This window comes from Podarcis filfolensis (genome assembly GCF_964270895.1).
Source record: "Podarcis filfolensis genome assembly, chromosome: 9".
Lineage (NCBI taxonomy): Eukaryota > Metazoa > Chordata > Lepidosauria > Squamata > Lacertidae > Podarcis > Podarcis filfolensis.
Window position 1 is genome coordinate 8427604 of NC_139610.1, and position 12903 is coordinate 8440506.

At 44.5% G+C, this 12903-nt stretch overlaps 1 protein-coding gene across 7 annotated transcripts in view; it reads left to right on the forward strand.

Moving 5' to 3' along the window:
* Positions 1-1178: 1178 nt before the first annotated feature.
* The window catches only part of SLIT2 (slit guidance ligand 2), a 238150-nt gene continuing 226425 nt past the window's right edge, over positions 1179-12903 (forward strand). For 4 of the 7 annotated variants that reach the window (XM_083630066.1, XM_083630065.1, XM_083630068.1 and 1 more), the window contains exons 1-3: positions 1490-2698; positions 6125-6196; positions 7352-7423. In XM_083630066.1, coding sequence (XP_083486192.1) covers positions 2517-2698; positions 6125-6196; positions 7352-7423 — 326 coding nt within the window. In that variant the 5' untranslated portion in view covers positions 1490-2516. Of the gene's footprint in view, positions 2699-6124; positions 6197-7351; positions 7424-12903 lie in introns of all 7 variants that reach the window. The other 3 variants (XM_083630064.1, XM_083630067.1, XM_083630063.1) reach the window with 3 other exon arrangements.

Below are 12903 nucleotides of genomic sequence, written 5' to 3' on the forward strand. Positions count from 1 at the left end.
CCCAGCGGCACTCTGGGGCCAGGAAAACCCCGGAGCTGACACAGGGAGGAGGAGAGAAGGAGAAGGAGAAGGAAGAGAGAGGAAGAGGAAGAGGAAGGAGAAAAAAGAGGCAAGTCCTGACCTTGCTGCGCTGCTGCTGCTGAGGAGAAGAGGTAGGAGAGCACCGGGAGGGCAAGGACACATGGCTGATCCCAGTCCCAACCCGAGCCTACTCCACGGCAGCTAGCGCTCCGAAAGAGCAGGCTGGGGCCCAGAGGAAGGCAGCGCAATAGAGACCACAGAAGAGAAGATACAGTGGTACCTCAGGATGCGAACGGGATCCATTCCGGAGCGCTGTTCGCATCCTGAACAGAATGCAAGATGCGATGGCACATCTGCGTGTGCATGGGTCGCGTTTCGCCACTTTCGCACATGCGCGTGACGTCAGTCTGCGCATGCACGAGTGGCGAAACCCGGAAGTAATGTGCTACGTTACTTCCGGGTTTCAGCGGGGTGCATGACTGTATGACTGTGTTGCTGCTGCTTCTTTTTTTAAAAAAAAAAACACAACTTTTTTTAATAACCTTTTTTTTTCTCTTTTCCAAAAATAAAAAAGTGTCCCCAGATTCTTTGAAAAAAATCTGGTAACCTTAAATTATGAGGTCCAGTGAGAAGATTTCAAGTCTGTCCACTTCCTTTCTTCTGCCCTGTTTGGAGACAATTGAGAATTCTCTGCAAAGTCACACATGCTGCCACTCTCTGGCAAGTTCAGCTCCCCTTCCCCTTCCCGTGCGCCTCTCTTGTCAGCCTGCCTCCCCCCCCCCGCCCCGTCCCCAAGCTCTCAAATAGTACCGCCAATCAGCGGGGGCCCTTGTGGACATAGGGGCGTGGCCAAGGAAGGCGCGGCTCGAGGGCTGTATAAAAGGGCGCGCGGGGCGACGGACTTTCTGTGGCGAGAAGATCTCGCGGGTTGGCGTCGAGGTAGCAAGCGTCTGCTTCGAAGCGGGGTTTAAAAAAAAAAGCACACACTAGTACATAAAAATGGCAGGAGGGAGGCAGTGATGTTCCTTCATAAGGGCTGGAAACTTGGCTCGCACACTTGTTCAAACCTGAGAAACTTTGTCCTGAGGGGAGTTGCGCACAGCGCCGTGCGGAAAGCGCACCGTCTGAGGGAAGTCTGCGTCCGCCCTTGAGCGCTCGCGGCGGTGGGCGCGCGTGAACGGAGAGCCAGCAGCTCTCTTGACCTTGCTCCCGAAAAAAAGTGCTTGGGGAGAAGGGAAACCTGAGGGCCCGGCGGCCAGCACCTGGTTTCCGCGCCTCCGCCAGCCCTCGGCGCCGCCGCTCACCTCTCCCCTCAGGTGCAGCCGCCGCGGAGCGCCACCGTCTCCGGGCGCCTGGCGCGAGGAGGAGGCGGCGCGCGTTCCCGCCCCTTTCCCCTCCCACCCGGCTCCTGAGCTGCGCCAGGAGGGAGAGCTGCTGAGGGGGGCTTCGGTTCCACGCTCGCCTCCGCCACAGGGTCGGGCTCCGGAGCGACCTGGGCGCCCAGGAGCCTGCGGCGCGCTCCCGGCTCCTCTGCGCCCTTGCGCTTCGCCTGGTGGCTTGCGCGCCCACCTCTGGGTCGCCGCCGACCCGAACTTGTCGGCGACGGGCGGGAGAGAAAGCGCTGGAGTTGTGTGTGAGGGAGGGCGCGCGCGCGCGTGTCTCCACCTCCTCCTCCTCCTCCTCCCGCCTCTTTGCCTGCGATTCTTAACCTCTACCGGCGTCCATCCTCCTCAGTGCAGCGCAGCCCGCCGCCGCCGACGTTGGGGGAGCCGGTGTGTGTGTGTGTGTGGGGAGCTGCTCCTGCCCGCCTTCGCCTCTCTCTCGGTCCCTCTCTCGGCGAGGACGAAGCATGCAGCCGGCGCTGGCGCTCTAGGGGCTCGCCGGCGGTCGCAATGCAGCTCGGCGCAGGCGGCGGGGAGAGCGAGCTTTTCTCCAAGGCGGCGCGGCGCGAGGCTGGGGGCGGCGGCGGCTGCTGCTGCGGCGACGGCGGCTTCTTCGTCTTCTTCTTGACGGGCTTCTAAAGCCTGGACGGAGCGGGATTCCAACATGCCGTGCTGAACAGGACCAGGAGGCGCCAGAAACAGGGGCTGGGCTCGCGCGTCGTCCGCCCGTCCGTTCGCCAGCGGACTTCCGAGGGGCTCGCCTTCGCCTCCGTCCGGGGCGGCCGGCCCCCCCACCCCACCCGCCGGCGGGACTCGCACCTCCGCTGTTTCGGAGGGGGACTCTGCCTGGGGATCCGCCTCGACGTCGCCTCCCTGCCCTGACTTCGCTGGGGGATTTGGATTCTGCCTTGGGACCTTGCAACTTGCAACCAGGAGGAGGAGGAGGAGGGCTTTATTTTTATATTTTTTAAGGGGGTCTCTATCTTTTTAAGGGGGTCTCTATTTTTTGGAGGGGGTCTCTATCCCCACCACCGAAGGGGGAAGCGATCGGGTTCCCCCCAGCGCCGGATCCGCGTCTCTCGGTGGGGATCCGGCGGTGACCTCGAGGAGACGATGAAGCTGCTGGTGGCGCTGGCTTGGCTCTGCCCGGGCGCGCTGCTGCTGCTGCTCCGCCTGGGCGAGGTGGCGCCGCAGCCTTGCCCGGCTCAGTGCTCCTGTTCCGGGAGCACCGTGGACTGTCACGGGCTGGCGCTGCGGAGCGTCCCCAGGAACGTCCCTCGCAACACCGAGAGGCTGTAAGTCGCCTTCCTCCCTGCGGATTTCCCACCCACCTCCCCAGAAACACACCTGCCGCCCTCCCCTCCCCGCCCCCCCCCCCCGTGCCCAGGTCCCAACATCCTTCCCACCCCCTTCCCTCTCATCCAGCCATCATGTCAAGCAACCCATTGCTTTTGCCAGAGGATGGGAGATATTTCCTCCTCCCCATTTAAAAAAAGCAAAGCTAAGTGGAAATGGAATTAGTGCTTTCAATTCTCCTCCCAACACTCTCCCTTGGTTCCTTTTTAGGGTGCATCAGTCTCCCCCTGCCCCCAGCTTTGTTTGTTTTCCCCAAAATTTATTTATTGGTTTTCACAACATTATAAACAAACAAACACATAAGACAAACAAACGTAAATCATAGCCTTACACTTGTTAACATTGTTAAGTGACTTCCTCTCTTCCCCTTGGTTGAATTTCATTGCATGTCCTTTTAACGGTTTTCCCAATCACAGTTCTTATAAAATTTAACTTAAACATTAACATCCTTAGATCTTCACATTATGAAATTAAACATATTAATTCGACGCTTAACATAAATAAAATCCTAAGCCAATTAAGTATCTGCAAGTTGTTTTCTGTTAATTTAACTTCACATATTTAACTAAGTAATCATTAAATTTAATCCACTCTTCCTGATACGCCTCCCCTGCCCCCAGCTTTGAAGCAGCAATTCTCCAGTGCATAGTTGCATTATAGGTACACCATGCGCAGCAGCAGCCTTTCAGAGTAGTTCACAGTTGAAGTTTCAGAGCTTTATTTCCTTCTGAAGAGCTGTATGCTTTTGTTTAGTTGTTAATGCAGTTCTTTATTATGGGCTTACAAAGCTATACCCCGCTTTGGCTGCTCTGCAAAGGAGTTGCTAAAAGTGGCTTACAAGTGTGGAAACCAATAAGAACCCAGCTATTAAAAGGCAAGTCTGTCAAATTAAACAGCAGGAGAAATGCAAAAAAGCAGCACCAGCGATCAATACACGGAGTTCCTTATGGGCCTTCCCCCCCCCCCTTAAAAAAAATCAATGTATGTTGCAGATGGCTTGTGTTGTGGTTAGTGCTGGTGGTTACAAATCTCTTTAGGACTTCCGCTATTTCATTATTATTTTTTAGTGTAGTACCAACACCAGATGCCCTTTATCACTTTCTCTGCTGCCTTAGAACACATATGCACAAACAGATCAATGTATCTTATTTTAGAACACCACAGCCTCAAATTAGCTGCTCTTTATTTTGGAATACTTCAAGTTCCTTGAACAAATACCCAGTTATTCCTTTATTTCTAAATTATTGATTTGGTAAGCCCAGCTTACCTTCCCTCCTCCCTTTCCCGCAATTCTCATTATGGGGTTTGGGTAATGTAAGGAGACATGAAAGAACCAGGCCATTAGTTCCACTGCTTTGCTCCCCCCCCCCTTACTCAACAGTAATAAGCAAAATACACTGCTGCTAATTTGGGTCAGAAAGAGACTGTGTGTGAGATGGCCCTTTCCATTCTTCCCTCCATATTTATCTTCTTCCCCCTCCCCTTTAAACGGATTGAAATACACCTTTTCTTCTGATCTGCGGAAATGACTTGTAGAAAACAGCTTGTAGAATACACTTCAGGCCAACTTCAGTGCAGACTTAAATTGGGAAGAGTAAATTGCAAAGCCCTCTGCCTGAAATCTCACCAGCTCCAAGTGGAGTCACCAAGACAAACTTTACCAGCCCATTTCAATCCTCTTTTGTTTCACTTAGTCTTTTTTTTTTTTTTACAAAAACAAGCCTGTTATTTATTTCATTTATGAATCTCTTACCCTGAAGCAATTTACAAAACCTACTCTGACTTTTCAAGAAGGCACTTTAAAAATCAAGACAGAGGATTTCCTGCTACTAGGAAATCCTGCTTTAACAATACTCCTTTGCCCCAAAGGTGGAATTCTTAATTCTTCCCCCAACAAAATATTTATATCGTTTGTACAGACTGCTGAATAATTTGGGGCTGGAGGCAGAGAGATCCTACTAAAAGGAACATGACACTTGTTTGCCACACAGTTAGATTCTTGTTACCTGCTTTCTCAAAATAGAATTGCTTTTACTACTTGAAGTTTATTGCTCCAAAGATACAAAAAGTATTGAAGAGGTATCTAGTACCCACTTCGTAGCTTTAAGTAAATCTGCCATATAATTATTAGCTATTATGATCTTTCCTAACTGATCAGTTAGGTTTAAGAGTGTTCTTCAAAACACGTCCTGGTTGTCTTTGTAGCTATTAATGTAAGCAGCTTTGGGAGAAAAAATGGAGAGTCATTAGCATTTTTGCTTTAAACTCAGAGAAAAATATCAGTGACTCATTAGTCTTAAGGGCAGGTGGGGGGAAATCTGTAGATCACTTGAGATTCCTGCTACTTTTCTTAAGTGGAATGTGCTAAATCTCTTCCCCAAATATAATGCACATGGACTCAAGGTTAGTTTCCATTATCAAGCTTTTCCTCTATAACTTTACTCTCAAGTAGTGAATCCAAGCTGAAGTCATGGAAATATAGCTGTCCCTTACTTAACTAATCATGACCAAATTGGAGTGAATTGAGATCCTGAGCTTTTCCATTATTTGTAAATATGTTGTACCTTTTACAATTACAGGACTAAATGAGATTTAATAAAATAAAATAAATTTAAACCCAAACATAGGGTTAAAAGAGATGAACACTTGTTTATAAGTTCACAGATATTTGCTTGGGTAAGCTTGGCTGTGTAAGTTTTAGGAATGCTGAGTTTTTTAGGAATGTTGCAGAGATGATTATGCCTTCCAGAAAAAAACCTGGGCCCCAGGAAAGCTGTCAGATGTTTACTGTCCATTTCCTCCTTGCTTCACCATTCATTTGACTATTTGATGCCAGTGTTCCTCTCTGCTCTTCTGTTGTGGACTCTGTAATGATCTTCAAGGGTTGTCTCTGAGTACCTGACTGAAGAAGTGGGCCAATGATTTCTCCCCTGTTCTCTGTAGGTCCAGGAAGTAACATACTAAGCATATCATTAAGTAAACACATTTTGATTTCATCTGTGTTTCTCTCATTCATCATTTAAAAACAGCGAATGGACTTGTCCAGAGGCAGTGGTAGCAGTTATTAATCATAACTGTTCCTATCGCGAGAAAGTCAAATTTGTGAACGGCACACCACAAATCTCACTATTTCATGATAGGAACAGTCTAGAAACAATATATCCAAATGCTTTTTCAGTAAACTGGAAATTAAAACAAGTGCAAATGAAAGGAGAATTACTTTTACATAAACTTTTCAGGAATTTGCACCAACCTACAGTTAGATACTAATCCTCAAACTCTTTGTTGCAAATTCTTATTGTTTATTTGATTTTAATAAATAGCCACCAGTTCTGAAATGTTTTAACTTTACTACTTCTTCTTAGGGATCTTAATGGGAATAATATCACAAGGATCACAAAGACTGATTTTGCTGGCCTAAGACACCTTCGAGTTCTGTAAGTTGCCTTTTGTTGTATTTTATCCGTTACTATTGTATGCTGCATATGTGCAGTTCTGTGGAAAATGACTTATTTTATCAACAAGGCTAATTCTTTACTTAACCTCTAAAATAACGACAACCAAACTTACACTGTATGAGAAAAAGCAGTTGGGAGATGACATAAAAATTTGGAAGACTGCCACAGTAGCAATTTTGTATTGTAGCCACTTGTGATTTTATTCTTTTCCTTGACTCTATAAATACAGCAAATTATTGACTTTCTGAAAACGAAATGCTTTTTAGCAAGCTGTAAAGAGAAATATCTGTTTTTTAAAGGCTAACTGAATTAATTTGTTTGAATGCACTTTGAGTTTAGGATTGTCAGAAGTTATTCTAGTTAGTAGTAAAGGGAAATTCAGGAAAAAGAAGCTATCAATGCAACTTGCTTTTAGACCAAATTCTGTGAAAATTGATACAAACTTTTAAATAGTTTTTACTATATATAAAGCCTGGTTACTTAATAACTTATAAGTCCTTCTCAGGGCCTGTAGATTAAAAAAAAATCACTATACAGTAATGACTGCTCTTTCAGTGAAGACAAAATCTTCTTTGAGACACACTAGTAACAAAATTGTTTTAAATTAGGGAATAATTGCAAACAATTAGATTGGTTTTGATATTTCATCCTAAAGATGAAAAGTTGCAAACTTTTCCTTTTGTGGAAAAAAAATCACATTAACTCTTTTTCAGTTGAAAACAACTTGATTTATAATTGTAAAGTGTAGCTTTCATTTCTTTTTTTTAAAAAAGAAACTTTTATACATCACGTACATGTTTTTAACGTTCTGTAATTGAGCAGCAGCTTTGACTTTTTCCTTAAGCAAGGCATATATTTTTATCACCTTTGACCCTTCAAGTTCTTGAGCAGGTTTAAGGTCTCTGAAAACGGAGAGGGTATTTTCTCTCTTCCTTGGGAAAAAAAGTCATAGTGGAGTTTAAGGTGACAAGTCTTAAACACATTAAATTGGATAGGAAGTCTAAGAATAGAGTGAGAATTGTGAAGTTAATAAAGAGCCGATTGCAAGTTTCCCCATTGCTAAAGTGCTGCAATAACAGGTGTTAATCATCGTTTGATTACTAGCTGTTTTAAAACTCATACTCTGCATTTCAGTCAGCTCATGGAAAACAAGATTAGTACAATAGAAAGAGGAGCGTTCCAGGACCTGAAAGAACTGGAGAGACTGTAAGTAACTTTTTATTGATTTGAAATACCACAAAGCAAGTTGTTGTAATTTCCCCCCACTGCCCTCCCTGTTTCTACTTTGAGTTAAACTACTGGGATTTGTTTGCCCTCATGGAATTCTTATTGGACAGAATCAAATGTAGCCGTAGATTCTTGTAGAACAGAGGGAACAATTCTATGTGGGATAGAGGGGAAAACTGAAATGTAATTTTCATTTTTTGAAAGACAAGATTCATTTGCAATCTAATGTGAAGAGTTCTAGGGACTTAAACAAATTAACTTGGTACAAGCTAATGATGATAAAACTTGCTCCTTCACTAAGAATACAATTTAAGCATTTGGTTTCCTGTACGTTGTATACTGTGTTGTGGGAAAGCAAAACATTTGTGTAAGGGAGAAAATTAGTTGTAAAATGCTCTAAAATTTAATGCACTGTACAGAAAATTGTGAAGTGTTTGAATGGATCTAAGAGTGTAAATAGAAAAATGGGTTGTATTCTACTAAGTACTACTCAGAGTAGACACAGTGAAATGAATGGAATTATTTCCATTTACTTCTATGGGTCTGCTTCAAGTAGGACCAGTGTTGAATACCACCCATATCAGCCTGTGTTTTTAGTACTGTAATAAAGTATTTGGAGACTTGAAAGACCATCCTGTTGAATGATAAAGGCTAGTTAGTTTCTCTCTCATTCCACCTATGCAGTTTCTTTGAAAGCTGCATTTCTGTTGTGTGTATACTGTGTTGCATTTTGACAGCACTCAAGACTGCAGTAATTCAGTTTGAGACATGAGTTCGTGTATGTTGCATTCTTCTGTACTGTTTAGCTCCTGCATAGGATTGTTCATTGCTTATAGGGAACAAGGCCATCTCCGAACTATGCTGCTTTTATGAACACTGTTTTTAGTTCTCTGGGGCTGTCTTGTGTTTTTATTTTTTAAAAAACCACTTCAACAGAATGTAACAACTGCATCTGTCTTTCTCCACCCTTTTTGCCATTCCCTCTGTGTAGCAAGGATGTTTTCAGGACATTACTGGAAAGTCAGACAGTTTAAAATCTTGAAAAACAGCAGACTAACTTTCTGTTTCAACTTGTATGGAAAGAGAGTATCTGTGTCTTGCATGCTTTAACAATATGCCAGTGCAGATTTTCTCGAATGCTGACGGTTCTATACAGTTTTAAAATATGGCATAAATTTGTTTTGGAAAAGGAACATTTTTGCTTGTTTTTGCTAGGTGGTGTTTTGCATTGATACCGTAGCTTGCAAAAGCTTTTTATTGATAAAATGGAATCAGAAAAATAGGGAAGGGGCATGCACTGGTGAAGTGGTTTGTGTTTGAGCATAAGAGTTGAAGTTTGCCCAGGTCTGCTGCTAGTTGAAGTTTTTCTAAAAAATACTAGCAATATCCCTTTTAAAAAATCATTGTGTTTCTGCAAATAGAGAGTGATATGTAATTTATGCACACATACTATTTCCAGTTTTTATTTCTGGAAATTAGTTTACAGAAAATTGTTTCCTAAGTGTTTGTCCAAGATCAACAATTATATGCTTGATGAACTGTTAAGTCCCGGATCACATACTGGTAGAAGGTGCTCATAAAGATATTGGCGTTAACATAACTTGTCAGCACATTATGGCTAATTTCATCCTCAGAATGTTATTGAGGTATGTGGATTGTGGCCTAAATCCCTAACACTTTTATGAAACTGAATTAGCCAACTAAGTTTTTTACTCAGAGCAGATCTTTTGGAATTAGCAGACCGAATTTAGTCATGCTCATGGATTTCAATGTGCTTTGAGTATCACTAGCACTGGATATAATCCCATGTCTATTTCAAATATGAATGCTATACCTCTAAAGAAACCCCACCCCAGCAAAGTTGTATCTGTTAAGTCTGCCATCACTGTTTATTTATCAACACCTTTTAAGCACAGCTCTACCCATGTCACATTCAAGGGTTTAATTCAGTGTTTCCCAAACTTGGGTCTCCATCTGTTTTGGACTACAGTTCCCATCATCCCTGACCACTGGTCCTGCTAGGTAGGCATGATGGGAGTTGTAGTCCAAAAATAGCTGGAGACCCAAGTTTCGGAAACACTGATTTAATTGGAAACTACAAAAGAACTCCGAAGGTGGAAGATACCCCTCTCTCCACCTGCCTCAGTTTTGCTCTAGCTGGGCTCCAATACTGCTAGCAAGCCCATCAAGGATAAAGCAGTAGGGTTGCAGCACACAAACCTCTTGTGTACTTAATTTCACCCTTTCCTTTTCCTCTTTTACATGTGACTGTATATAGCTCGATGCTTAGGGGTTACCTTGCATTTTGGTTAATTAGTTGAAACAAGTAATTGTATATTTGTTGAAAACCACTGCTTTTTTGTGGAAAGAAATAACAATCATGTGGTTAAAATGTATTGGAACTTGTTCAAAAATCAGAATTCGTCTTCTAAGTTGTTTAAGGTTTTCGTTTCCACCCACATTATGGTAATAGCGTCAGTTTTCTGCTCTGTTCAAGGCTCAAATCACATGTTTTGGAGTAGAAGGAATTTGGAGCCAGAATCCTTTGAAATCATCTCAGCTGCTGGGCTATGAACAAGTGTTCAATATCTGTGAGGAAAATATGAAAATTCATTTTGTTGACAATTACCACATCCACCTGAGAGATAGATGTTGTTGTCTTGAGCCAATTCATCCCTTTGAGATTTTGGAATTCAAACATATTTCCCAGGAAATTCACTGATAACTCTCTTCAAATAGTTCCTTTATGTACATGGCGCAGCAGGGACTTGGTTAACATGCATGATATTTAAATATCAAACAAACTACATTGCTGTGGCAGTCTTTTTGATGTATTAAGTGGTTACCATATAGCGAATGCAAAACCCATCAAAGCTGCTGGCTGGGTCGTGTTCTGTGATTTTGATTGCTATTTAACCACCATACAGTTTCTAGATTAATCCTTGCTTTCTGTTGTGACACACAGTCTGGCAGACTGATACCGTAGTTTTCATAGCTCTGCAATTTCATCGATGTAACACGTGCCTGTGCTTGTCCCAAGGGCAGGGAACTTCCTGCCTATGGGCTGACCTCAACCTGCCAGTTTGGTTCATGAGGTCATTTCCACCAAACCATTCTCATCTGATCACTGGTGGCATCATAAGGGGCAGCAGCAGGGTGGGAGAGAAGAATCATAGAATCATAGAGTGGAAGAGACCACAAGGGCCATCGAGTCCAACCCCCTGCCAAGCAGGAAACACCATCAGAGCACTCCTGACATATGGTTGTCAAGCCTCTGCTTAAAGACCTCCAAAGAAGGAGACTCCACCACACTCCTTGGCAGCAAATTCCACTGTCGAACAGCTCTTACTGTCAGGAAGTTCTTCCTAATGTTTAGGTGGAATCTTCTTTCTTGTAGTTTGGATCCATTGCTCCGAGTCTTCCGCTACGCTTCCCTCTGCCACAACTTGCATAAGAAACTGCTTTTGAGAAGTGTTTTAAGGCAACCTCCACACCTGTGTTACAGCTGGAATGGGCTGTGGGTGCTGTCTTAAAGCCTTTTCAAGTCTCCCCTCCATTCCCCTTTTAAGCTTCCAAGATTTGGAAACTGAAAGAAAGGGGCGGGAGACTTGGAAAGTTGTGATTGTGGGTGAGTCGCCCCACCCAGATGTCAAATTTGGCCCATGAGGCTCATCCAGATAAGGATCTTCTTATAAAGATCTGGCCCTTGGAGCCAAAATGGCTCTCCACCCCTGGTTCACCCTCACCCCATGTTTGCATTAAGCAAAGAATATCCCTATGGACAAACCCACCTTTGAAAAACCCATAATATCTCTAGCAACTCTGCTCTTCCTCACCACTCATTGAGGTGATTGTTGATAACGTAGGAGGAACAGAAGACACCAAGCGACATTATAGGAATGTCATGTTAGATCGCATTCTACACCCTCTCCTGGTATACAGTATACAAGCTCAGAAAGAGTCCACAGTGCCATCCAGGGGGTAGGAGGACAGCAACTGACAGCTGTAGGGCTCCCCTAAGGCAGGAGTTCAAATTCCCCAGAAGTCCAAATGCCGTAGCCAGAAAATAACCCTTTGACAGGGAAGGGCCTGGAGAAGGGGGGCTGGGGAGAGAGCCGCTCCTGTCGCAACAGCTAGCTATCTCCATAGTCAAAAGGGTAAAAGGCCTGCATTTGGTACTAATTTGTAACCACACTCCGCCCCTCGAGATAAGGGTTGGTACTTAAGAGTCCAAATGGAAATCATTTTGAATACTGTACTGCAGAAAACAGCAGTGCCTGGGTGAGCAAAACAGGTTTTTTTTACAGCACGCTACAAGAACAAGTCTATTAGATTCCATTTAGTCGTCTCAAATCAAACTCGCAGTAAAAATAATTCCATGTATAAAAATCCAACATAAAGAAATAAAGATCTCCATTTAAACGGCTTGTTGAAATAGGGAATGTCTTCAGTGGATTCTGTCTTATGTGTAATGGGAAGGAATTTCAACAGTTAGGTGCACCCATAGTAGGAGCCTGATTCCTATATTGTATGGACAGACTCCTGGTAAGATGATATCTCCAGGACACCCTCTCCTTCAGTGACTGATTGGCGGGTGGCGCTGTGGTCTAAATCACTGAGCCTCTTGGGCTTGCTGATCATAAGGTTGGCGGTTCAAATCCCCACGATGCGGTGAGCTCCCATTGCTCTATCCCAGCTCCTGCCAACCTAGCAGTTCAAAAGCACACCAGTGCAAGCAGATAAATAGGTATCGCTGTGGTGGGAAGGTAAACAGCATTTCTGTGCGCCCTGTTGTGTCACGGTGTCCTGTTGTGCTAGAAGCGGTGTAGTCATGCTGGCCACATAACCCAGAAAGCTTTCTGTGAACAAACACTGACTCCCTCGGCCTGAAAGCGAGGACTCAACCCATCCAGGTGTCCTTTACCTTTACCTATACCTATAACAGGTAAAGCAACCTGTTTAGTGTTTTGGAGGGCAGCACTGTGAGTTGGTTAATAGCTCAGTGGCAGTGGCGTAGCGTGGGTTGTCAGAACCCGGGGCAAGGCAAGTAATTTGCACCCCTAACCCGTGGATTTGCGCCCCCTAACCCGTGGATTTGCGCCCCCTAACCCTAATCCCCAGATGTTGCGCCCGGTGCGGCTGGCCCCCCCTGCACCCCCCATGCTACGCCACTGCTCAGTGGCAAAGCATCACAGTAGGACTAGAGATGTGGGTTCAGTTCTCATCCAAAAGAAAGAAATGTGGCTTTCGCAAGGCAAAATTGATTTGTATTTTGTAAGTGACAACTTCAAATTGAGAAGGGGAGAGTAAAGGACTTCTGCTCTAGTGAGCAACAATTTAATTGCACAGCCACAGAACAATCCATACACAGGACCTAACTTGTCACATTTCTCCTTCCATTTCTCCTCAGTCCCGTGTGTAAGATGTTGGGATTCCAGTGATATGCACCAGTACTGATT